The sequence below is a fragment of the Rattus norvegicus genome, chromosome 6 (genome assembly GCF_021556685.1).
Source record: "Rattus norvegicus strain SHRSP/BbbUtx chromosome 6, alternate assembly SHRSP_T2T, whole genome shotgun sequence".
Taxonomy (NCBI): domain Eukaryota; kingdom Metazoa; phylum Chordata; class Mammalia; order Rodentia; family Muridae; genus Rattus; species Rattus norvegicus.
The window spans coordinates 38,010,237-38,033,290 of NC_141539.1; the positions used below are offsets into that span (position 1 = coordinate 38,010,237).

At 43.0% G+C, this 23,054-nt stretch overlaps 1 protein-coding gene across 2 annotated transcripts in view; it reads left to right on the forward strand.

The window, feature by feature from the left end:
• Positions 1–753: 753 nt before the first annotated feature.
• Wdr35 (WD repeat domain 35) overlaps positions 754–23,054 on the forward strand; it is a 59,854-nt gene continuing 37,553 nt past the window's right edge. The window contains exons 1-12 of one of the 2 annotated variants that reach the window (XM_087554386.1): positions 754–902; positions 1,573–1,690; positions 4,009–4,080; positions 5,260–5,352; positions 7,465–7,593; positions 9,316–9,449; positions 12,359–12,524; positions 12,653–12,798; positions 13,546–13,671; positions 17,210–17,395; positions 20,867–20,899; positions 21,290–21,350. In XM_087554386.1, the coding sequence (XP_087410512.1) occupies positions 879–902; positions 1,573–1,690; positions 4,009–4,080; positions 5,260–5,352; positions 7,465–7,593; positions 9,316–9,449; positions 12,359–12,524; positions 12,653–12,798; positions 13,546–13,671; positions 17,210–17,395; positions 20,867–20,899; positions 21,290–21,350 (1,288 nt within the window). In that variant the 5' untranslated portion in view covers positions 754–878. The remainder of the gene's footprint in view (positions 903–1,572; positions 1,691–4,008; positions 4,081–5,259; positions 5,353–7,464; positions 7,594–9,315; positions 9,450–12,358; positions 12,525–12,652; positions 12,799–13,545; positions 13,672–17,209; positions 17,396–20,866; positions 20,900–21,289; positions 21,351–23,054) is intronic. The other variant, NM_001099340.1, reaches the window with a different exon arrangement.

A 23,054-nucleotide genomic window follows, 5' to 3' on the forward strand; every position in this document is an offset into this window, starting at 1 on the left:
GTCCTATAAGAAGGCAGGCTGAGCAAGCCATTGAGAGCAAGCCAGTAAGCAGCTCTCCCCTATGGCTTCTGCATCAGCTCCGGCCTCCAGGTTATTGCCCTGTTTGAGTTCCTGTCCTGACTTTCTTAGATAATAAACACCAATATGGAGGTGTAAGCCAAATAAACCCTTTCCTTCTCAACTTGCTTTTAGGTCCTAGTGTTTTGTCACAGCCATAGGAACCCTAAGAAGACATTCAAACGCAAAATGATCGTGCCGACTCCTAAATTGCTTCATAGAGTTCTGTAGTTCCTTTAAAGAATGCAGTCCTCAAAAGGCACATCTGCACTGCGTTTTTATTTGTCCGATGGTGCCAGCCTACCAAATGCAACAAGCGACTTTTCCTTTCAAGCCTGGGTCGGGTGGAGCGATTAGAGGGAAAACACAGAATTCTTGAGACCGTTTTTTTTTTTTTTTTTTTTGGAAGGGGCTTCATACTTTAGCTCATACTGACACCTGATGCATGCTGGTAGCGTGGTGTTGTAGCACAGCGGCGGGGATGAAGGGAGAGCGCTGGGGGTGACAAGGATGGCAGGTCGCTAACCTGAAAGCAGAAAGGCTCGAAGTCGAGATACAGGCCCAGTGGCAGTGAAGAGCCAATCGACCTCAACTTACATCAACTACACAGCAACCCCATCGCCCGCGCAGGCGCACGACAACCAGCACCAGGCCGGAGGCCACACCGGAAGTCCTCTAAGCGCCCCGGATGCGACTGGGCGGCGCTGGTTGCCAGGCGACGGGAGCTTCTCCGAGACACCGGTGCTCGCAAATGGAGGTGTAGAACGCGTTATGTATAGCGGGCCTTGGCCGCTGCCGGTCATCTTCTCCGAGTTCCCACGATGTTCTTCTACCTGAGCAAGAAAGTGAGTTTCTCTTGGGGACCGCCATCGCGCCCGCCTCCATTCCTGTATCCTGGCGGTACCTGCATTCTCCCAGGACTGCGGGCGGCTGTCCCAGCCCCCTTTCCGTCTTTCCGTCACCTACCTCCTCCAGCGGGTAGTTCTTGGCCGATCCAGCAGTTTTTTCTCAGGATTCTTCCACATTCCAGTCACGCCAAGTTTCTTTTTAGTGATAAACAGTGATCACTGAACGCTGCTGGGTCTTTTCCTCTGCTACTTGTTGATCCAGATGATAGATTATCACAGGCTCCCCTAAGAGAGGAAAAAATAAGTGTGGTGTGGGAAAGGAAGTGAGAGCAGCGATACGCATTTATGTCTTAGTTCCCTCCTTTAAAGAATCCATGAGGTGATTTCCCCCACCCCCCCATGGCTTCCTTGGCAATCATCTTCCTTTATGTGCACTTTTTTTTTGGTTCTTTTTTTCGGAGCTGGGGACCGAACCCAGGGCCTTGCGCTTCCTAGGCAAGTGCTCTGCCACTGAGTCAAATCCCCAACCCCATGTGCACTTCTTTACAGAATGCTAGAGCTTGGAACATTTAAGGGGACCACAGCCGTTTTCATAATAGCTAATTTTTCTGTGGTGATCTTTCAACTCCTTTGTGAAAAGCTAGCATCACTGTGATTCCTGTTACAGATCGCTGTTCCCAATAATGTGAAGCTGAAATGTATATCCTGGAACAAGGACCAAGGGTTCATAGCATGTGGCGGTGAGGACGGATTACTGAAAGTTTTGAGATTAGAGACACAGACAGGTAAGTGATCATCACCAGTGAGGATGTAGAAAATTGGTAGGAAAAAGTGGCTGGTGTACAGTGAGACCTGCTTATGGTATTTGTCATTACAAAGTTTTAATGTTTTAAAAGGGATTTGTTTGTATGTGTATGTGTGTTTTGCCTGAATGTATTTTTGTATCACATGCATGTAGAACCTGTGGAAGCCTGAAGAGGGTGTTGGATCCTTCCCTTTGCAACTAGTTACAGATAGTTTGTAGGTGCTGAGAGCTGACCACTGGTTCTCTTCAAGAACAGGATGTGTTCTTAACCACAGACCCATCTATCAAGCCCCTACTGCCACTGTTTCTGAGACAAGGGTCTCCTCCCATTAGCCTGAGAAGTTGCCATGTAGGCCAGTTCATTGGCCTAGAAACTTCCAGGGACCTATCTTGTCTCTGCCTCCTGTCTTGTCTCTGAGATTACAAGTGCATGCTCCAAAACCAGTGCTATGTATGAGTTCTGGGGATCTGAGGTCATGTCTTCACACTTGTACAGCAAGTACTTTGCTGACTGTGCCCTCTCTACAGGAGATGCTTTATTTAATGGTACATTCTTTTATCAAGCCTGTTAGATCCAGTGGTTACTGGTAAAGTGTTTTTTTTGTAAGATCAGTTTTGTCAGAATTTTGTTCTCACGCCAGCTAGATTTTATTTCCACTTGATCTTTTAAAAAGTCTCTCTCTCTCTCTCTCTCTCTCTCTCTCTCTCTCTCTCTCCTTACACACACACACACACACACACACACACACACACACACACACACACATTTGAGAACTGTGTGTAGGGGCGATTTTCAAGATAAGGTTTCTCTGTGTAGCCCTGACTGTTCTGGAACTCACTCAGGCTGGCCTAGAACTCAGAGATCTGTTTGCCTCTGCTTCCTGAGTGCTGGCATTAAAGGTATGTTCCACTACACCAGGGTTAACATTTATTCTTTCTTAATCAGTGCAGTGTTAGACTGTGTATTTATATTGTCTATAAATAGTGTTTAGAGAACACTTGAATTTTTCTCTGCTTTGAGAATAAATATTCTTTTTACAGTGTCTTTTAAAAAATGCTTTCTGTCTGTTTTATGAGCATTGGTGTTTTGCCTGCATATATGTCTGTGTGAAGGTTTCAGATTTCCTGGAACTGGAGCTACAGACAGTTCTGAGTTGCCATGTTGGTGCTGGGAATTGAGCCTGGGTCTCTGGAAGAGCAGCCAATGTTCTTAACTACAGAGCCATCTTTTCGCCCACTCATAGTATCTGAGAGGGTAGATTTCTTAAGGATTGAGTTTTATAGTCCCCATCTTCACAAATCCCCAAGATTATCATAACATTTGTATATTTAAAATAAATGTTTTTAAGTGCTCTGTTTTATGTCTAACACATTTTCTAGGTGATTATAAACTGTAAAATTCTAGTAATTTCCTTCAAAGGTGTCTTGACTTTCCTTGTGGCTGTCACTGCAGCTCCATGTGTGGTCACTTCCCTCTGTTGCCTGCAAGGCCCTCTCTTGGTTCCTGAAAGGTGTAGAGCCTTTACAGTTGCTGTTTGCTCTCCTGGGAGACTGCCCGCTCCCTGCATCTCTTTGCCATACATGTTGTGTCTCAGCTAAGATATTATTTCTTTAGAAAGCTTCCCTGGTGCCCACCTTACTCTAAATTAACCAGTTTTCTTACTGTTTCTGATTTTGCCTCCACTTTCCCAAATTATAATACCTGCTTATGGTATTTGTCATTACAAAGTTTTAATGTTTTAAAAGGGATTTGTATGTATGTATTGTCTGACCCTCTCCCTCCCATGGAATGCAAGCTTTCTGAAAGGGGAAAGGGCTGTTTTGCTTATTTTATAGCCAGAATCTCCCATAGTGCCTAGACACGGTGTACATATCACTGGTTTTTGATGGATGGATGAAAGGATGACTGAATGCATGCATGACCATGACATTCTGGGAAACAGTAAAAACTAGATTCTAAAATCTCCACTATTTAATCCCTTATAAGTTTTATAGATCTTAATTTATGTCCTATACATTTCTACTTACGATCTTTTGGGAGAATATTATGTAATGGTGATTGAATATTTAATACATTGAGCTAATGTTGCTCTTTGCTTCATTTTGATAGAACAATGTCTTGCAAGATAGCTGTGTACTATTGCTCACAGTTGTATCAGGAGGAAGTCAGGGCAGGAGAAAGAGCTTAAAAAGTCTTATAGCATCTCACAGACACACACCCTTCTCATGAATATATCAGAATCTTGTAATCTTTTACCTTTATATATTTAATCACAGGCTTCTTTTTGATTGTTTTAGATGACTCAAAACTGAGGGGTCTAGCCGCTCCTAGTAACCTTTCCATGAACCAGAATCTTGAAGGCCATAGCGGTGAGTCATTTAACATTTTGTTTGTTTGTTTGTTTGTTTGTTTGTTGTTTTCCCAGACAGGGTTTCTTTGTGTAGCCCTGACTATCCTGGAATTGGCTTTGTAGATCAGGCTGGCCTCAAGCTCAGAGACATCCCCATGCCTCCACCTCCCAAGTGCTGGATATAAAGGCATATGCTACCATCACCACTTGGCTTCGTATAGCTTTTTAATTCCATTTAGACGTTTAGGTCATCATCTACTTAGTGTAGAAATATCAAACAAATATGTTAAATACTGTTATTTAAATAACAATAGCATTGAATGTAATCATTTTTATTGAGCTATAATTTGTATGCCCAATATGATAGTGGGGATATTATCCAACACTTTTGCAGAAATTAAATATCATCTCTGATAAATCTGAAAAAATCCTGGCTATTAATTTGTACATTATAAAATTTTGTTATCTATAAAAAATTTGTTTTTTTTATTTTTAAATAAATATATTACCCTCTTAAAGGATCTGGTCTGTGAGTCCAAGTTAAAGGATACTAAAAGGACAGAACTGAAGGAGCTTAGGTGGGGTCCTAGAGTGAGAAAAACAAGGGTCTGTTTAGGACACTTCTTGACAGTTGATGGTATTTGAATGGACTGTATTAGATGATATTTCTTCAGTGTTAATTTCTGATTTGGAGTATGGATTATAAAGAGACTATCATTAGGGAATACACACTAAAGTATTTAGGGAGAAGAAAATGAAATTAGTCATTCCTAGAACCTAGAGGCTTAAGATGTACTCGAGAGTGTGGAACGGCGTGGGAAACTGGCATGGGAGGGAAGGAGAAAATAAATTATGGGACATACCGATGGAGAGCAAATGGAATACCCCAAGGATGTGTGAAGTCCTCCTTTGATCTGCTCCACATCAGCTCCATGGCACTGTTATTGGCTGCTTGTGAGAGGGCCTTTGAAGGTGGGAGACAGAGGTATATATGACAGTATTTTGCATTGTTGCAGACAATTAGTAACATTAGTAATAGCATCCCATTAAGTTTTTATATTCATATTTAAGTTTTAACATTTGAGACTGACTGTACAAACTATATTGATTTTAACATCCTGTGCTGATTTACACAAAGATACAACTCTGAAACAAATTATAGTCAACTTAGAGTTTCTGATTTTTTTGAATGTTCTAGGTGCTGTTCAAGTTGTAACATGGAATGAACAGTATCAGAAGTTGACTACCAGTGATCAAAATGGGCTTATTATTGTCTGGATGCTGTATAAAGGTATATTAGGACAGCTGCTTAAAAACGATCTGTCTCTGTGTGTCTGTCTCTGTGTGTCTGTCTCTGTGTGTCTGTCTCTGTGTGTCTGTCTCTGTGTCTCTGCCTGTGTCTCTGTGTCTCTGTCTCTGCCTCTCTCTCTGTATAACTGTGAATGGTCTTGTGGGGGTGCTGAGACCTGAACTCTGGTCCATTGCAAGAGCAGACAAGTCCTTTTATTTACTGAATCATCTCTCTAGCCTGTGAGAGCCATGCTAAAATTTTAAAACATTTATCGTTTGTGTATATATGTATTCGCCACACATGTGGGGGCCAGAGGTCGATTTGCAGGACTTGGTTCTCTTCATCATGTGAGACCCTAGGCTTAGACTAAGGTTGTCAGGCTTGACAGCAAGCACCTTTGACCCCTGAGCCATCTCTCTGGCTGAGGAGAGCTGCTTTGATCTTGCACAGTCCAGAGTCTGAGCACAGTATTTGGATGGGGAAATAGCATCTCTGCGAAAGACCTGTGGCCAGCAAGAGGGCTCCATCCTGCTCTTTGATCTGTTACCCCACGTTAGGAAAGTGAGTTAGGTAACTGTAGACATTGCTACAATGAACTGAGACACGTAGAATAGTTTCCATATAAAATAATCCCCCCCCCCAGATTTCCAATAAGAAACAATTCCTGTGTGGTCAGCTGGAGTTAATATTAGATAAAAATATTTATGAGGAAATCAAAGGCAAGACTTCCTTTATAGTATTTCCTGTATTGGACCTCTTAGCTTCCTTTGCTGTTGTGGATTCAATTTATCTCATGTCTGCTGAATGACTCACAGCTTGTGCCTCTTGTCTCTGAGAGAGTTGGAGAAGGGAAGGGTTGGGGAGGGGAGAGGAAGAGAAAGATTAACTGAGATGCATCTCTATTATTGGTAAAACAACTCAGAGCACCTATTTTCTTAAGGTTTGGAAAGGCGTAGTTACAAATGTACACTTGTAAAAAGATTCTGGACACCCTAGTTAACAAATTGTTTTTTAAAGATTTACTTTTAATTATGTGTACGTGTGTGCCATCTGGTGGGAGCATGTGCGGGTGAGTAGAGATGGCTGTGAAGCCAGAGGTGTTTGTGTGCCTCTGCATGTGTACTGTGTGTGCCTAACATGTCACAGTGCATGTGCAGAGGTCAAGGACAATGTTTGAAAGTCATTTCTCTCCTGTCATGTGAGTTCCAGGGATGGAGCACTGGTCCTCAGCCTCGGGGGCAAGCACCCTTCCCTGCTGAGTTATCTCTCTGAAGTCATCTTTAAAAATTCCAAAATCAGGTTCTTTTATCTAATAATATGCTTGTATTTCTAATCATAATTAATGTAATAGTTAATCATCACAGGAGCTTATGCACACATGTAAAGCTGTTATTGTTCTTTTTCCTCACTGTCTGAATAGATCACCCAGTAGGAAAAGTTGAACTTTTAGAAGAATCATCTGTTTCCAGCCTGAAAAAGCAAACACAATTTCATTTCATTAATTGACAAGAAGAGAGAAATATAAAATAAGAGAGGGATATTGTCATATGTTCTAAGATAATCTTGAAGCAATTACAGATAATACAGTGTCAAGCCTGTTTGTGGTGATTTGAAGGCTTTGAAGTTAAATGTTTTAGGTTATAGAACACTTTACAATAATTTATCCAAGAGTGTGTTTTCAGAAGTTAGCAACATTTCCCTACATTCCCCCTCCTCTCTCCTTCCTTCCTTCCTTCCTTCCTTCTTCCTTCCTTCCTTGACAGGGTCTTGGAATATGTAGCCCAGCCTGGCCACAAACTTATGATCCTCCTGCCTCAGTCTTCCAAGTGCTAGGATTGGTGCTGTGCATGACAGTGCCCAGAAAATATTATCAGTCTTTAAGCACTGGCTGATAAATGTGAAAGGTTTGTTTTTTCCTTTTTTTCCTTTTTCAAGACAGGGTTTCTCTGTATAACCCTAGCTGTCCTGGAACTTAATCTGTGCCCAGGCTGGCCTTGAACTCAGAGATTTGCCTGCCTCTGCCTCCTGAGTGCAGGGATTAAAGGTGTGGGTCACCGACTCCTGGCCTGATGAAGGTGAAGGTTTTGACTGGTTTTTAACTTGTGAACACAGGTTCTTGGTACGAGGAGATGATCAACAATCGCAATAAGTCGGTGGTTCGAAGCATGAGCTGGAACGCTGATGGGCAGAAGATCTGCATTGTGTACGAAGACGGAGCTGTGATTGTCGGCTCGGTAGACGGTAATGCATTCACTGGACATTGGCCAGAGACCGGGATTTGCCCAGTTCCTTTCAAGATTTAAGTTAATTATCATTCTGATTGAAAAATTGATGCTAAGGAAAAAACATCTGTTATGTGACTGCCATATGATTTGATGACATTAGGAACCACCTTCTGGTTTTACCTCTGACCTGGAAGTATTTTCAAGACAAGTCTACTGTTTCACTTCCCTACAGTGGTACTGAAAACAGCTGAATTAATTTCTCAGTATCATTTTAAATATGGCTTTTGTATAATTGATCTTCATATTGATTATTTGTATAGAAATATACAATTTCATGTTGTATTGCATCATATTGTATAGAAATATAGATTTTAGTTTCAAAAGTATAAAATTAGAAAAATCTGTATTTCTAGTTGAGCAGAACATGCCGTTGTCATATTTTATAGCCTAAAATACCCCTTCTTTCAAATTATAGTCTCCAGTGAGGCTGCGCCTGCTGTGAGTCTGCATCTCAGCCTGACAGAAACGGTTTGAAGTCTCTGTCATAGATTCAGTGGTGTGTTCATTGTATTACCTGATGTAGCAGAGAGCCTTGAAAGCAGCAGCTGTAGCTTAGGCGCTCATGGCTCAACAGTGGGAACCTTCTTGACCTGTGTCAGAAGTGACCCTGGGTCATAGGTCGTCACTGATCGGCAGCCAATGGTAATGACATGAGCGCTATAACAGGGAACATACAGGAACATGTAGAAACAGTGGAAGGCAGATGGGGAGAGATCAGGGAGGACTCCCTAGAGGAGGAGATGCATGTACTGAGGCATTAACCACAGGTGTCTCAGGGCTAAGGAATAGCTTTGGAGGAGAAAAAAGCATTTCAGAAAAGACACTGAAAGTAAAAGTCTTGGAGACAAAGAACTCCCTAAACCTCGTGGGAGAAAAGAGTATCAAGAAGGAGAGCATGGCCCAAAAAGACAGGAAAAGAGTAGGAGGAGGCCCGTTGTCAGTTGGCCTCAGCATCAGGCTGTCCCAGCCTCACACAGGACGTTTTAGGGGAGCTGTGTGGCAGCAGGCAGACTGGAGAACTGAGGGGACCTTAAGGAAGGGAGACCTGCTACACCTGTAATTAAGTAAAAAATGTGGCTGGGAGGGACTGTAGAAATAGGGCAGTGCCAGCCGCAGGGAGGGGGTTTGCTTTGTTTGTTTGTATTCAAGGTGCTTAGGGGTCTGATGTCTATCTAAACATGCATGAGCCGGGCTTGGAGAGAAGAGTTTAAGAAGAGAAATGGGGATAATCTCGAGGGTGAGCTTTGTGGAAGGGGCTGATCACAGGCCTGGATGGAGGCCGGCTCATACAGGAGCTCCTCGGGGGCTGCCTTCCCCACTGCAGAGGGCCCAGCCTGGGTTCCTTATGCTCTGGATGTTGGAGGGTGCGAGCGGACGAAGAGCTGCTTTTGAGAGAGCTGTGTTTTCTCTAGAGTAGATGACTCACTCACCTGACTGGGAGTGAGGCCCTCCCCACCTTGAGTGTGGAAGGGACAGGAGGCAGTGTGAAACAGCCGCTGCTGGAAGGCCTCAGTGTGATAGAGCTTATATGAACGCTAACAAATATTGACCAAGTTAGTGGAGGGACTGCATGCATACTGTGAGAAGTGTGAGAGCGCATTAGGGAATCAGTGTTCAAAAGCAGTTGTTGGAGGACCACGGCTCTGAGCTCGTAATAAATAGCCCTGCTTTGTTTCAGGGAATCGGATTTGGGGTAAAGACCTGAAGGGAATTCAGCTGTGCCATGTGACCTGGTCTGCAGATAGTAAGATCCTACTTTTTGGAATGGCAAATGGAGAAATACACATTTATGATAATCAAGGAAATTTTATAGTAAGTGTATATATTCATTATTGTATTAGAACTTTCTGTGTTTGTATATTGTATGCATAATTTTCGATGATTATTTTAGATGTCATTTATATATGTTTGCCTTCATTATGATAGTGACAATAATTTATAGAATTGGTCTTCAATTCAGTTTTAATTTTCTAATCATCTAAACAGTTTTAAAAGTTAAAAGACAAATCTTAGTTTTTTTGGGGGTGTGTGGTGTGATGCTTTGAATGGGAATGGCTCCCATGACTTATCTAGTTGAATGCTCCCATTGGTGGTGCTGTTTGGGAAGGATTAGGAGGTGTGGCCTTGTTGGAGGAGGTATGTTACTGGGGGTGGGCTTTGAGATTTCAAAAACCCATATGAGGCCTAGTCTCTGTCTATGTCTCTGTCTCTGTCTCTGTTTCAGTCTCTCTTCTCTCTTTCTCTGATGCCTGGGATCAGGATTTAAAGCTCTCAGCTACTGCTCCAGTGCCATGCCTGTTTGCTTCCTTCCATGATGATTGATCATTGGCTAAACCTTTAAAGCTATAAAAAGCTTCCAATCAAATCCTTTTTTTTTTTTTTTTAAATAAGAATTGCCTTGGAGTTGGGCATTGGCGGTGCATACCTTTAATCCCAGCACTCAGGAGGTAAAGGCAGAGGCGGAGAGAGAGGCAGAGAGGTGGAGAGGTGGAGAGGTGGAGAGGCAGCAGAGACAGCAGACAGAGGGAGAGAGAGAGAGAGAGAGAGAGAGAGAGAGAGAGAGAGAGAGAGAGAGACACAGAGAGGCGCACAGGTATAGGCACAGGCACACACAAGGCACAGGCAGGCAGATATCTGAATTCAAGGCCAGCCTGGTCTATAGAGCTAGTTCCAGGACAGCCATGGCTACATAGAGAAACCCTGACTTGAAAAACCAAAAGAAAAACAATTGCTTTGGTCATGGTGTCTCTTTACAGCAATAAACCAAAGCAGGGGTGGGGGCTAGTTGTTGTTTTGAGACAGGGTCTTATGTAGACCAGGCTGGAAGTTGCTGCACATCTGAATTTTGGCTTCTCCTGTCTCCACCCCCAGAGTTCTAGGGTTTGAAGGAGCACCTGCACCATGCTCAGTCTTGCAGGCACTGGGTCTAATGGAAAGCTCCTTGACTGCCAGGCAAGCGTTTCTACTAGCCCAGGTTTAGTTCCTTTAGGGCGAATTAATGTAGCAGAGTGCAGCTTTAGTCCTGATTTCCCGTTGCTGGAGACAAGATGACAGAGCATTGAAGCTGAAGGGTAATGAGAAGGGTCATAGGCTGTGTACGTTTCTTTTTAAGTCTGCAGGTGCCTGGATCAGAGATTTTATGCAGGGTACCCAAGATAGTTTTTGTAGCAACTGGAGCTTGTTTGTGAAAAGAATCGTAACCGATTTAATATATGAGGGAGAAAATTCAGTCAAATCGAGCAGGTATGGTGGTTAGTGTTGCTTGTCAACCTGGTCAGCTATCACCTAGGAGACAAACTTCAGGGCACTCCTGAGAAGGAGTGTAGAGATTAGGTTAGCCCCAAGAGTGTCTCTGATTGATTGAGTGAAGACCGTTCCCTGGGCTAGTGTCCATCACACACACACACACACACACACACACACACACACACACACACACACACACACACACACACACACCTCTGGCTGCTTCCTGACTGGAAGGGCTTAGAGTTCCTGTTGCTTTTACCTTCCTGCCGTGCTGGACTGCAGCACCCTTGACCTATGAGCTAACATGTGCCCCTTCCCATCAAATTGCTTTTGTATTTTATCACCACAGCTGGAAAGGAAGCAGTCAGTTTGGGCAGAATGATCTGGAGAAAGTTCTGGCTTTGAGAAGTGGAGCCATGATAGATTTCTTATCTATTGGTAGGTCAGACTTGTTTGTAAGAAGAATTTCACTCCCTGGTAAAACTCCCTGTAAAACTGTCCTCTCCTCTCCTCTCCTCTCCTCTCCTCTCCTCTCCTCTCCTCTCCTCTCCTCTCCTCTCCTCTCCTCTCCTCTCCTCTCCTCTCCTCTCCTCTCCTCTCCTCTTTTCTCCTCTCCTCTCCTCTTTTCTTCTCTCCTCTCCTCTCCTCTCCTCTCCTCTCCTCTCCTCTCCTCTCCTCTCCTCTCCTCTCCTCCCCTCCCCTCCCCTCTCCTCTCCTCTCTTCTCCTCTCTTCTCCTCTCTTCTCCTCTCTTCTCCTCTCCTCCCCTCCCCTCTCTTCTCCTCTCCTCCCCTCCCCTCTTCTCTCCTCTCTTCCCCTTCCTTCCCCTCTCCTCTCCCCCTTTCCCTTCCCCTCCCCTACCTTTTCCCTTCCCCATCGTCCCTCCCTTCTTCCCCTCCCCTCTCCCCTCCCCTTTCCCCTCCCCTCTCCTGTCCTCTCCTCTTCTTCCCTTCCTTCCCTTCCCTTCCCTCTCCTCACCCCTGTCTTACCTTTCTTTCTTTTTCTTGAGACATGATCTCACTCCATAGCCCAGGCTATGAATAGCAAGGCTGGCCTTGAATGCATGATCTCCTACTGTCATTTGAGTCTCATTAAAAACTCTGAGCGTGAGTGTAGGATTTTTTTTTTAATTTATATTTTGAGATTAGGTCTCCTATATTCTTGAGACTGACCTTGTACATGCTATGTAGCCCAAGCTTACCTCAAACTTGAAATCTTCCTGTCTGGAGTGCTGGGATAACAAGCTTACCTCACCTGACTTATCTCTCTGTGTTTTTGTCCTTATTTTATACTCGGGGAAAGACGAAAGTCAGAGAAGTAATTTATCTGGGTTCTATAACCAGTAAGTCCTGAAGATTTCGTCTCTGGGAAGATTTCAAGTCTGTTCATATTGATCTTCCTTCAATACTTGTGCAGATTAAATTGACCATTTTAGAATGCACTTATTAAACCTCAGCTAACCACTTGTACCTAGATGAAAATGAAACTGAACTGCTTGGTGAACGTCACCGGAGCGATCAGTATTGCTGGGATCCATTGGTACCATGGCACCGAAGGCTACGTGGAGCCCGATTGCCCATGCCTGGCAATTTGTTTTGACAACGGGAGATGCCAAATAATGAGACATGAGAATGACCAAAGTAAGGAATTTTTTGTTTTTTAAGTTGGAGAAGTTTAAAAGTATTTTAAAAATTATTTTTCAGACTGTCAAGTTCTCTAGGTTAAGTTGTGACTCAGCTGCCACATTGGTTCTCTCCCTCTCGACCAGACCCGGTGCTGATCGACACGGGCATGTATGTGGTCGGCATCCAGTGGAACCACATTGGCAGTGTGTTAGCTGTGGCAGGCTCCCAGAAAGTAGTCACCCAGGACAAGGACGTCAACATCGTGCAGTTTTACACACCGTTTGGCGAGGTAAACACACTCAGGACCTGTCTCCCCACTGAGAGCAGGCTAGGCTGTGAGCAGGGAAATGAGCAGGAAGTCCGGCTTGCCACACTTTCTCTGAGGGACATTTGTGCAGCAGTCTCAGATATTAAGCATGTGCCTAAAGAGTGTTTTTAAAGTTTCTATTATAGTCACCACTTTATAATCTGTGAGTTTAGAAATCTAAACATTTGACATAGGAAACTGCTGGGAAATAGCTACTTAGGATATTTTCTCTATGACCCAAATAAATGTCTCCTTTAAATCACTAACTTGATTAGTATTTTATATAATGTTTTTACTTTATGTTCATATTTCTGGGTTTTAAGATGATTCTTTAAATGTCTTTGGATATTAAACAGATATCTGCCTGTCCTAAATTTCTCAGTTATAATTTATTGTGAAGTGATCTATTTGTTTTCCCTTTGAGACAGGGTCTTACTATGTAGCCCTAGCTGTCCTGGAACTCGGGTGTAGACCAGGTTGGTCTCACACAGAAATCCACCTGCCTCTGAAGGGTGTTCACTGCCATATTTGGCATGATTATTTATTTGTAGAAAACCTATTTCAATGAGTCACAAATGGTAGATACTAGTATGTAAGCACTATTCTCATAAATAAACATTGTCCTTCTCAGTGGTACTATTAATAAATTTAATTTTTAGAATTTTCTGGAGTAGTATTGGCACATTCAAACCTTATATGTTCATTATAGTAATTTACATTTCCCCACAGCATCTAGGCACCCTGAAAGTTCCAGGAAAGCAGATGTGCTCTCTGTCCTGGGAAGGAGGCGGACTGAAGATTGCTCTAGCTGTTGACTCCTTTATATATTTTGCAAATATCCGACCTGATTATAAGGTATTAAGAGCAGTTATAAAACAGTGTGGTTTTTTTGTTTTTTTTTTAAACTAAACCTGTTGTAGCTTTTTAAGCAAGAAACTAGTAGATGTGTATGAAGCTCTTAAAAGTAGCAGCTTTTACTTGAATCGGTTAAAATGACGTTAAGAGTCCAGACCTCTCTGGAAACAGATGGCACACTCACAGGAGTAACAGAAGGCCTCATTCCAGGGTGTGGCTGAGATGAAAGGAAGAGCAAAGGAGGTAAAGCAGGCACCAGGGCTTAGCAGATCCCAGATGCCATTAGCAGCCCTGGGTTCAGAGAGCAAGGCAGGGTTAGCAGATCCCAGATGCCATCAGTAGCCCTGGGCTCACAGAACAAGGCAGGGTTAGCAGATCCCAGATGCCATCAGCAGCCCTGGGCTCAGAGAGCAAGGCAGGGGAATACTTTCCTGGAACCCATGGGCACAGGCCATGGCTGCCAGGCGGGGGGATCAGGGAATAAACATCCCTTTTCTTCCTCTTCCTTGTACCTTCTCATGGACAAACCCCAACAGAACCACATAGCAGAGCAGTCCACAGGACAGGGCTCACAGAAATCACCCCTTCCTCCCAAGGGATGGGGAAGGGTGGAGAAGGGCAGAGTGGCTCCGAAGAGGAAAATGAGATAAACAATACATGATCTAAAACAAGCTTGGGGTAATTTTTATGAAAATTGCTATGCAATCGGCGTAGTAGCTCATGCTCATATTACTGTCTGTTGGGAGATGAGGCAGAGGGGTTGTGAGTTTGAGGGTGACCTGTGACATGTAGTGAGGGGCTGTGGAGCCTCAGACGGTCAGAGGCGCTGAGACTGTGGCTCAGAGGCAGAGCGCATGCATGAGGTGCACGGCACACACGGCACACGGCACACACGGCGCACACAGCACACACAGAACACAGCACACAGAGCACACAGAGCACACACAGCACACACAGCACACACAGCACACACGGAACACACAGCACAACAGCACACACAGAACACAGCACACACAGAACACACAGCACACACACACACAGCACACACAGCACACAGCTCACACAGCACACACAGCACACACAGCACACACAGAACACACAGCACACACACACACAGCACACACAGCACACACAGCACAACAGCACACACAGCACAACAGCACACACAGAACACACGGCACACACAGCACACACAGCACAACAGCAAACACAGAACACACAGCACAATAGCACACACAGCACACACAGCACACACAGCACACACAGCACAACAGCACACACAGCACACAGCTCACACAGCACACACAGCACACACAGCACACACAGCACACACAGCACACATAGCACACATAGCACACACGGAACACAGCACACAGCACACATGGAACACACAGCACACACGGAACACACAGCACACACAGCACACACAGCACAACAGCACACACAGCACACACGGCACACAGCACACAGCACACATGGAATACACAGCACACACAGCACACACAGCACACATAGCACACACAGCACACACGGAACACAGCACACAGCACACATGGAACACACAGCACACACGGAACACACAGCACACACAGCACACACAGCACAACAGCACACACAGCACACACGGCACACAGCACACAGCACACATGGAATACACAGCACACACAGCACACAGAGCACACACAGCACACACAGAACACAGCACACAGCACACATGGAACACACAGCACACACAGCACATACAGCACAACAGCACACACAGCACATAGCACACACAGTGCATATGGCACACACAGCACACACAACAGACACAGCTCAGCATAGCAGAGCAGGAGAGCAGAGGGGGAAGAGGGCCTGCTCTTATGTATTTAATGTTTAAAGGTCAAAACGCCTTGGAGGAATGACTGGTTCTAGAACTAGGGTAGAGAAAATGTAAGATATGCATGGAGCATCTTATAGTGCTAGGCAACCAGGAAGTGTTCTGATGTAAAAGGATGACATGATAGATAGCCCGCTATAGCTTACAGTAGCCAGAATTGGACTGTGATCTGTGTGTGTGATAAATAAAAAGGAACAATGTAGCTTTCATTTATAGCTTGTTATGAAAGGAGAGCTTCTGAGTTGATAGGGATGTATATGTTATTTGAGTAAAAAAATAAATGGAAGAAAAGAAGCAGATTTTTCTTACAGAGGTATTCTAAGTTACATACTGCCTCTCTAGAAGGAGGAGTCTCCCATCCTTCTAGCTTGGAAAGAGAAAAAGAAGGGGGCTTTTCAGTGGCAAAGCTAGCAAACTGCACTCTGGCTAAGCGAAGGAGGGTTAACCGCCTCCATGATGTCACGTGGAGGTCATAGATCTTTATATGACATGAGGGGACATGTCATGACAGTTCAGTGGTGGTCTCTCTACACACCAGTAATATGTAAGCACAGGAAAAAGACCACACAGATCCAAACTGAAGGACCCTGACTTAAAATTCTGTCCTCTGCTGAGAAACCATGAGACTGAGAAACCGTGAGAGCCCAAAGGAGCCCAGGGAGATATGACAGAAGGTAACGTAGCCACCGGGAGATTCTAGGATCTCAGAGGACGTTAGGGCAAAGCTACTGACGAGTGTGCAGTCTAGTTCTTAGTTGTGACAAATGTGTCCTAGTCATGTATGATGCCAATGACAGGGAAACGGAGGAAGGATGTTTGGGAAAATTGTATCTTTATAACGTTGTTTTTGTAAACTGAAGTCTTTGAAAGCCAAAGTTGATGTTAGTAAGTGGTATGAGAGCTGGACATGAACACGACTGACCTTTTAGTGATAGCATAAGTATAGTGCTGGCTGTGAGTACAGATGATTAAGACTCCATGAGTGTCCTGGCACACTAGACAGAGGGAGACTGAGAGTGTATATGCTCTGTTCCCAATGGACTCTGTGATGTAGATGTTCAGTGAGCAGTTGTAGCCAAAAGACCTGAACATGATTATTCCTCAGCAAGTTGTGTGTGTGTGTGTGTGTGTGTGTGTGTGTGTGTGTGTGTGTGTGTGAGAGAGAGAGAGAGAGAGAGAGAGAGAGAGAGAGAGAGAGAGAGAGACTTCTGTATTTTGTTTTGGATGAAATGTAGAAAGATAAAAATATTCTGAAAAAAAAAAACCATGAACAGGAAAAAGACAAAGTATCTATTTTGAATTTTGTCTTGGAGATCCAGAATTTGCCCTTAATAGAAGTTGATCTTTCTGGACCATCCCCAAAGCAGGGATTAACTACTGAAAATTTTTACCCCTGGAACTTAACCTTTACAAATAACGAAAGTTAGACAAGCTAAGTTTATTTTTGTAGAACATGCTTTTAAAAATGTGTTTTATTGTGACTTTTAGAAATTTTTCTGTAGGATCTATTTTTTTTAGCCTTGATAACAGCAACTGTTAGACTATTTCGAAAATAAAAATAATGTGATTTTTCTTTCCCAAGCTAAATAGTCTATCTTCCTTCTTTCCTCCCCACTTCTGTTCCTCCCCTTTCTGTTCCTCCCCTTTCTCCATCCCTAGTGGGGCTATTGTTCCAACACTGTGGTTTATGCATACACCAGACCCGATCGTCCAGAGTACTGTGTTGTTTTCTGGGACACAAAAAACAATGAGAAATATGTTAAATATGTGAAGAGTCTCATTTCTATCACCACGTGTGGCGATTTCTGCATTTTGGCCACAAAAGCTGATGAAAATCACCCTCAGGTAAGGACCCTTTGGTATCTTAAGTTACTGATGTGTTGTTAGCAGTGGGCAGAGCTGGGGCTCTAGTTACCAGCCTTCTCAAGCATGGGCACTGCAGAGGGTAGAACACTGGCTCTCCTGGACGTCTGTCAGAACCTCTTTCCGATTCTCTTTTCCTACCAGCCAGACATTGGCAATTCATGCTAACTGCTTCCATACCGAAACTGTTTGCCTCTGAGATATGTCACAGGTGGAAAAATGGTTATCTGACTTCTAGCAGAAATACTGATGGAGTTACATGAGTTTTGGTAGCTTTTGACTTGGATAAATTTATTTTCATTTTGAGATATAGTGCCTTAAAAATTAATCTCATAGCACAAAATAAAAAATATTACCCAAATAATTTTTTTAAAAAAGCATGCTAACAATTTGAGAAATTGCAAAAGTATGTATTTGAAAAGAAGATGAGCTGGGTTTTGAACAGAGATTTTGTTAAAGGTGGTTGTTTGAACAGCCCCACTTGGCTTTGTTTTCCTGGAACAAACTAAAGCAGCAGTACAAGTATTTTCAGTCACAGGCCCATAGGGGAAAGAGAGGTAAGGACAACAGCATGTGGAGCTTGGAGAGCAAGTGAGCCAGGGGGATCACATCAGCAGGCCTAAGAAGGGCGTTCATGGACTGTGGCTAGAGGCAACTGTTACAGAATGCTGGAGCAGAAGAGGGTGGCATGCTTGGTCGAGGAAAGACAGTTTGGGAGTACCAGATGTGATGCAGGCAAGAAAACATACAGAAACCACAGAAGAGACATAGGAACAAGCAAGTACCCAGGTGTCCCTCTAGACAGAGACCCAGTCTTGTTGCCATCTGCCAAGACCGAAGCTTGGTCACCAAGTAAGACTAAAAATAAGGGCTGGAGAAAAGGCTCAGAGGTTCAGAGCACTGGCTGCTGTTCCAGAGGACCTGCCTTGACTCTCAACACCTACATGGTGTCTAACGACGGCCTATAACTACATTTTTAGGGGATCTAGTACCCTCCTGTGGGTTCTATGGGCACTGTACGTATGTGAAGCTCAGATATACATGTAGACAAAACATCATACATGTAAAATAAATATATGTATATACACAAATCTTTGTGTATGTGACTCCCCAAATGTATGTAACATAAGGACTGAGGAAAATAGAGGCTAGAAATTTGAAAGCAAGCAAGGAGGGGGTATATGGGACGGTTTGGAGGGGAGGGAGAAATGATGTCATTATAATCATCTCAAAAATGAATAATAAAAACATTAAACCTAAGAACCAAAACTAGAATTATAGAAAAATCCTTTTACATTTATTTATTTAAAGTGCATGTGTGCTCTCATGATACATCACACCTGTACTCCCCACATTGGGGAGCTCAGAGAGGAAGTTCCTGGGGCAAATTGGCCAGCCAGAGCAGCCAAATCAGCCAGTCTTGGGCTCAGCAAGAGATCGTGCTTTGGTAGTAAAGTGTGCCATAATGAGGAGGTCAACCTCTGTCCTCCTCATGCATGTGCACAAATATACACCCCATGTGTGAGCACACATACATATACATACTCCAGATATGGAGGAGAGGGAGGGAGAACAAAAAAAGCAAAATTCCCTTGAGGTTTTCCATGAGAAGAAACCTCGCTCAGTGACTAAAACCATTTCCACATCAAGGAATGTCATTGTACATTTTCAGAACACTGGGGATCAGACTGATACAACTCAACAAAACAAACCCACAAACCCACGGTGCCCCCCACCCCAGCCCTGCTTTTCAAGAGAAAGCAGATTTTACAAGATGAGACCTTAGGGTGGCATTCAACTAGTCATCAGCAAAAGCTTGGAGAATTGCCCTCAAAATTCTGAGGGAAGATACTTCCTGTCTAGGATTTCTCATTGTAAGCAAACTACTAATGTGAGAGTGGAATTCTGACTTTTTTTATATGTGCAAGGTCAACAACATTTTTCCTTCCAAACGTACCTATTTTAAGGAGTTATTTCAGGGTAAAAGCCACCAAATAGGAATAAACTAAGAGAGAGGAGAGAGCCCAGAAGCCCCAGTCCCCATGGTAAAGAGGATCAGCTGCCCACTTAGAGGCGTATCTGAGACTCCAGTGAGAGGACAGGCTCCAGGAGAAAGCAGGTGCATCTAGTCAGCCCATTGCCTCATGCTGGACTCCCTGAGGAAGATATGCTTAACTGGGCATAGTTGGAGGTTCACGTTAGTAATAAAGACATAGGATGAGAGGCCAGGGAAAAATCCCGAACCATAACCCTAAAACCTGCTTATGTTAACAGTCTTCCTAAAACAGAAGTCAGGGATCACTGAGAGTCTTTGTGTCTTCAAAGTGATGTAATCACTGAGGCTTCACACTTCAGAAGCTCCTACCAAAGTTATGTTCAAAGCAGAAAGAAGTGGTCACTGAAGTGTGGGACAGGGCACTGGGAAAGTGGATGGAGAGAGCCAAGCACCTTTGATTCACAGTGGGAAAGCACTGAGTACCATAGTAGACTGAACAAAGCAAGAGGAAGCACTGGGAACATGCTACCTAGAAGCTGTGTACTGTGGCTCCTGCCTGTAATTCTACTTTAGGAGGCTGTGGCAGCTGCAGCAGATTGCCCGGGTTCAAGGCCAGCATGAGTTACAAAATAAAATCTTGTCTCAAAAAACACCAAAAGGAAGACTCAACCATCATTCAGTAAACAAAAAGCATGCTGCTTAGAGTTGGGACATAAGTAACAAGCATTAGAGCGGTGGCTCTCAACCTGTGGGTCCCTACCCCTTGGGGGTAACACAACCCTTTCACAGGGGTTGAATGTCAGATACCCTGCATATCAGATACTTAAATTACAATTCATAATGGTAGCAACATTTCAGTTCTGAAGTAGCACTGAAAATAGTTGTTTGGTTGAGGGTTACCACAACCACCTCACTACAGCATGAGGAACTGTGTTAAAGGGTCAAAGTCTTAGACGCCTTGAGAATCACTGCATTGCCGAGTAGGAAGTGGGGAGAGTGCCAGTTTTCCTAAGAAATCCTGTGCAGTATTTGATTCTGGAAACTTATAAACTGACATGATTGTTAAGCAGGAATGTTAAAGCACATTTTTGTGTTATGCTAAGGCAACAGACAAACCTATTTTAAGTAGTAGATGGAAAGAATTTAGTCTGTTATCGCTACGATTACTTTTATAGTTAAACAGTGTTTGAGACATTGTTAGGAAAATATGTAAACAACACACAGAATTAATATGAAATTATTGAGCTTGTTAGGAAAACATTTAAGTAAAACAGTATCGTTAGTACATGATTCAACAACTAATAGTTAAGGTGAAATTTCCAACTTAGAACAGCATAACATAAAGTGTACATTGTGTTTTTCCTAAAATCACTCGTGATTGTTTGGATATAAGCCACTGTTCTTGAATTAATTGCGCCTTTCTGAATTTCTCATACTGTCCATATACTGCTTCAAAGGAGGAGAATGAAATGGAGACGTTTGGTGCAACGGTAACCAATTACTTTGGCTTGCTTCTGCGTGGCTGGATAGATGGGGAAGTGAGGGTGTGTGACGGTGCTAGAGCATCGGGACTTTAGAAGAGTAAATGATGGGAGAAGCAGCTGGACCACTCGCCTTGTGCTCTCCTAAAACCACCGTGTTTGCTATGTGAGAAATCGGCCTCCATTGCAACTCATGGCTTGTGATGTCGGTGCTGTAGATGATCTTTCCTTTGGCCTGCTTTTCTTTGTACTGAAGTTTTATCAGTTATTTGCAGGTTACTGATGCTTGGGAAAGATAAGCATGATATGTGACGCACACGTCCTGTATTGTTCACAAGCAAGAGCTCTGATATTCTTACAAGAATTCTGATATGCTTTTTTTCTTTTATCTGGTTACAGTTTGTGCTTGTTCTTTGCAATTCTATTGGCACACCCTTGGACCCTAAATACATTGATCTTGGTAAGAAAATGTTATTTATTTCCTTTCTCATGGGGTTTTGTTTGTAACACTAACTAAGAAAAAAATCCCAAAGGGCTGGAGATATGACCCATTGGGTCGGAATGTTTGCTGTTAAATCAAGAAGCCCTGAGTTCAAGTCCATGACTACCCACACAAAATCTGGGCATGACCATGCATGCCTGTAACCCCAACATTGTGGGTTCGAGATGTGTGGATCTCAGGAACTCTCTGGTCAGACGGCCTAGCTGAGCTTAAGGCTCAGTGAAAGGCCTGTCTCAGTAAAGCGGGTAATGATAGGAGATACCCACCATTCTTCTTTGGCCTCTGTATGAGCGTGCATGAGTGTGCACACCCACACACAGATATGTGCCTGGATCACATATTTTTCCACCTCTACTAGTGGTATTCATTAGAATGATATTTTCTAAATATCTTCTGGTTGTCTCGAGTAGTACCAGTTGATACCTGTTTTTGTTTTTGTTTTGTTTTGTTTTGTTTTGATACCTGTTTTTATGAAAGACTTGTCAATGCTCTCTTTCACTCTGAAAGCATCCTGGTTAAAACAATAACCTGTAAGGGAGGCTGTGTGTCTAAAATCCACAGCAATTCCATAATTGCCACATTGCTACCACTTGTCTCCCGAACTGTATAGAAATTGGCATGCACTGCAGGATTAGTATGCAATAAACAGGGTGTAGGAAGAATTTTGCTCTTAAACCACTTTTATTATTAATAAACTGCTTGTAAATACTTCTCCACCATAAAACCACTTCAGCTGCTTATAAAGCAGGCGTGCTTTTCCTAGAGCTAATGAAACCAATCTATTAATAGGGAAAGTGTTAAAAAAATTCCCCACTTGTGTTTTCCGAGGACATTTGTTATCTAGTTGCTCCCTTCCCTCTACCTAATAGAGATGAAGGTAACTCTCTGGGTAGTTTAAGTCTTACTCTAAGAGACTTGGTTAAGACCATTAAAGTATTTTCTGCCATTGCAGCTTCCAGAATTAATGTTTCTCTTATAGAATGTACTGGCATATATTAGAAATGGTGACAGAATAATTCAATCCAAAACAATTGAAAATCCATTGTATTTTTGACTCTAATAAACTGCGTTTTTATTATTAGATTAGACATTGATCTTAAAATCATGCTAGTGGGAATGGAGAGATATCTAAATGGCTAAGAGCATTTGTTGCTCTTGGAGAGGACCCTGGTTCGATTCCCAGTACTTACCTGGTTGCTCACAATGGTTTGTAACTCCAGTTATAGGGAACTCAGCAACTTCTTCTGACTTTTCCTGGATACCAGGCATGCATGTGGCATACATATATTCATTCAGGCAAAACATTTATACACATAAAATAAGATAATTTGAAAAACAAAATGGTATGCCTCTTAAATGCATTTTGCTGAGGTCTTTGGTTAAAACAAGTGAATGTGAAAGATGTATTGGCTTCGTGTTTAGGTTTAAGTAACTCACTGGGATAGAATGAAATATTAACCTCTTTTCTATATGCATTGTTGCATACGTATGTCTATATACATGTGTGCATATTTATATGTATAGCTACACAATAAGCATATATATGTTAAGTTCCCTGTCAATAAAATACATAGCTTATAATTATTATAGATGTGTCATGTGAATATATTTGTTTTTTTTTTTTATTAACTTGAGTATTTCTTATATACATTTCAAGTGTTA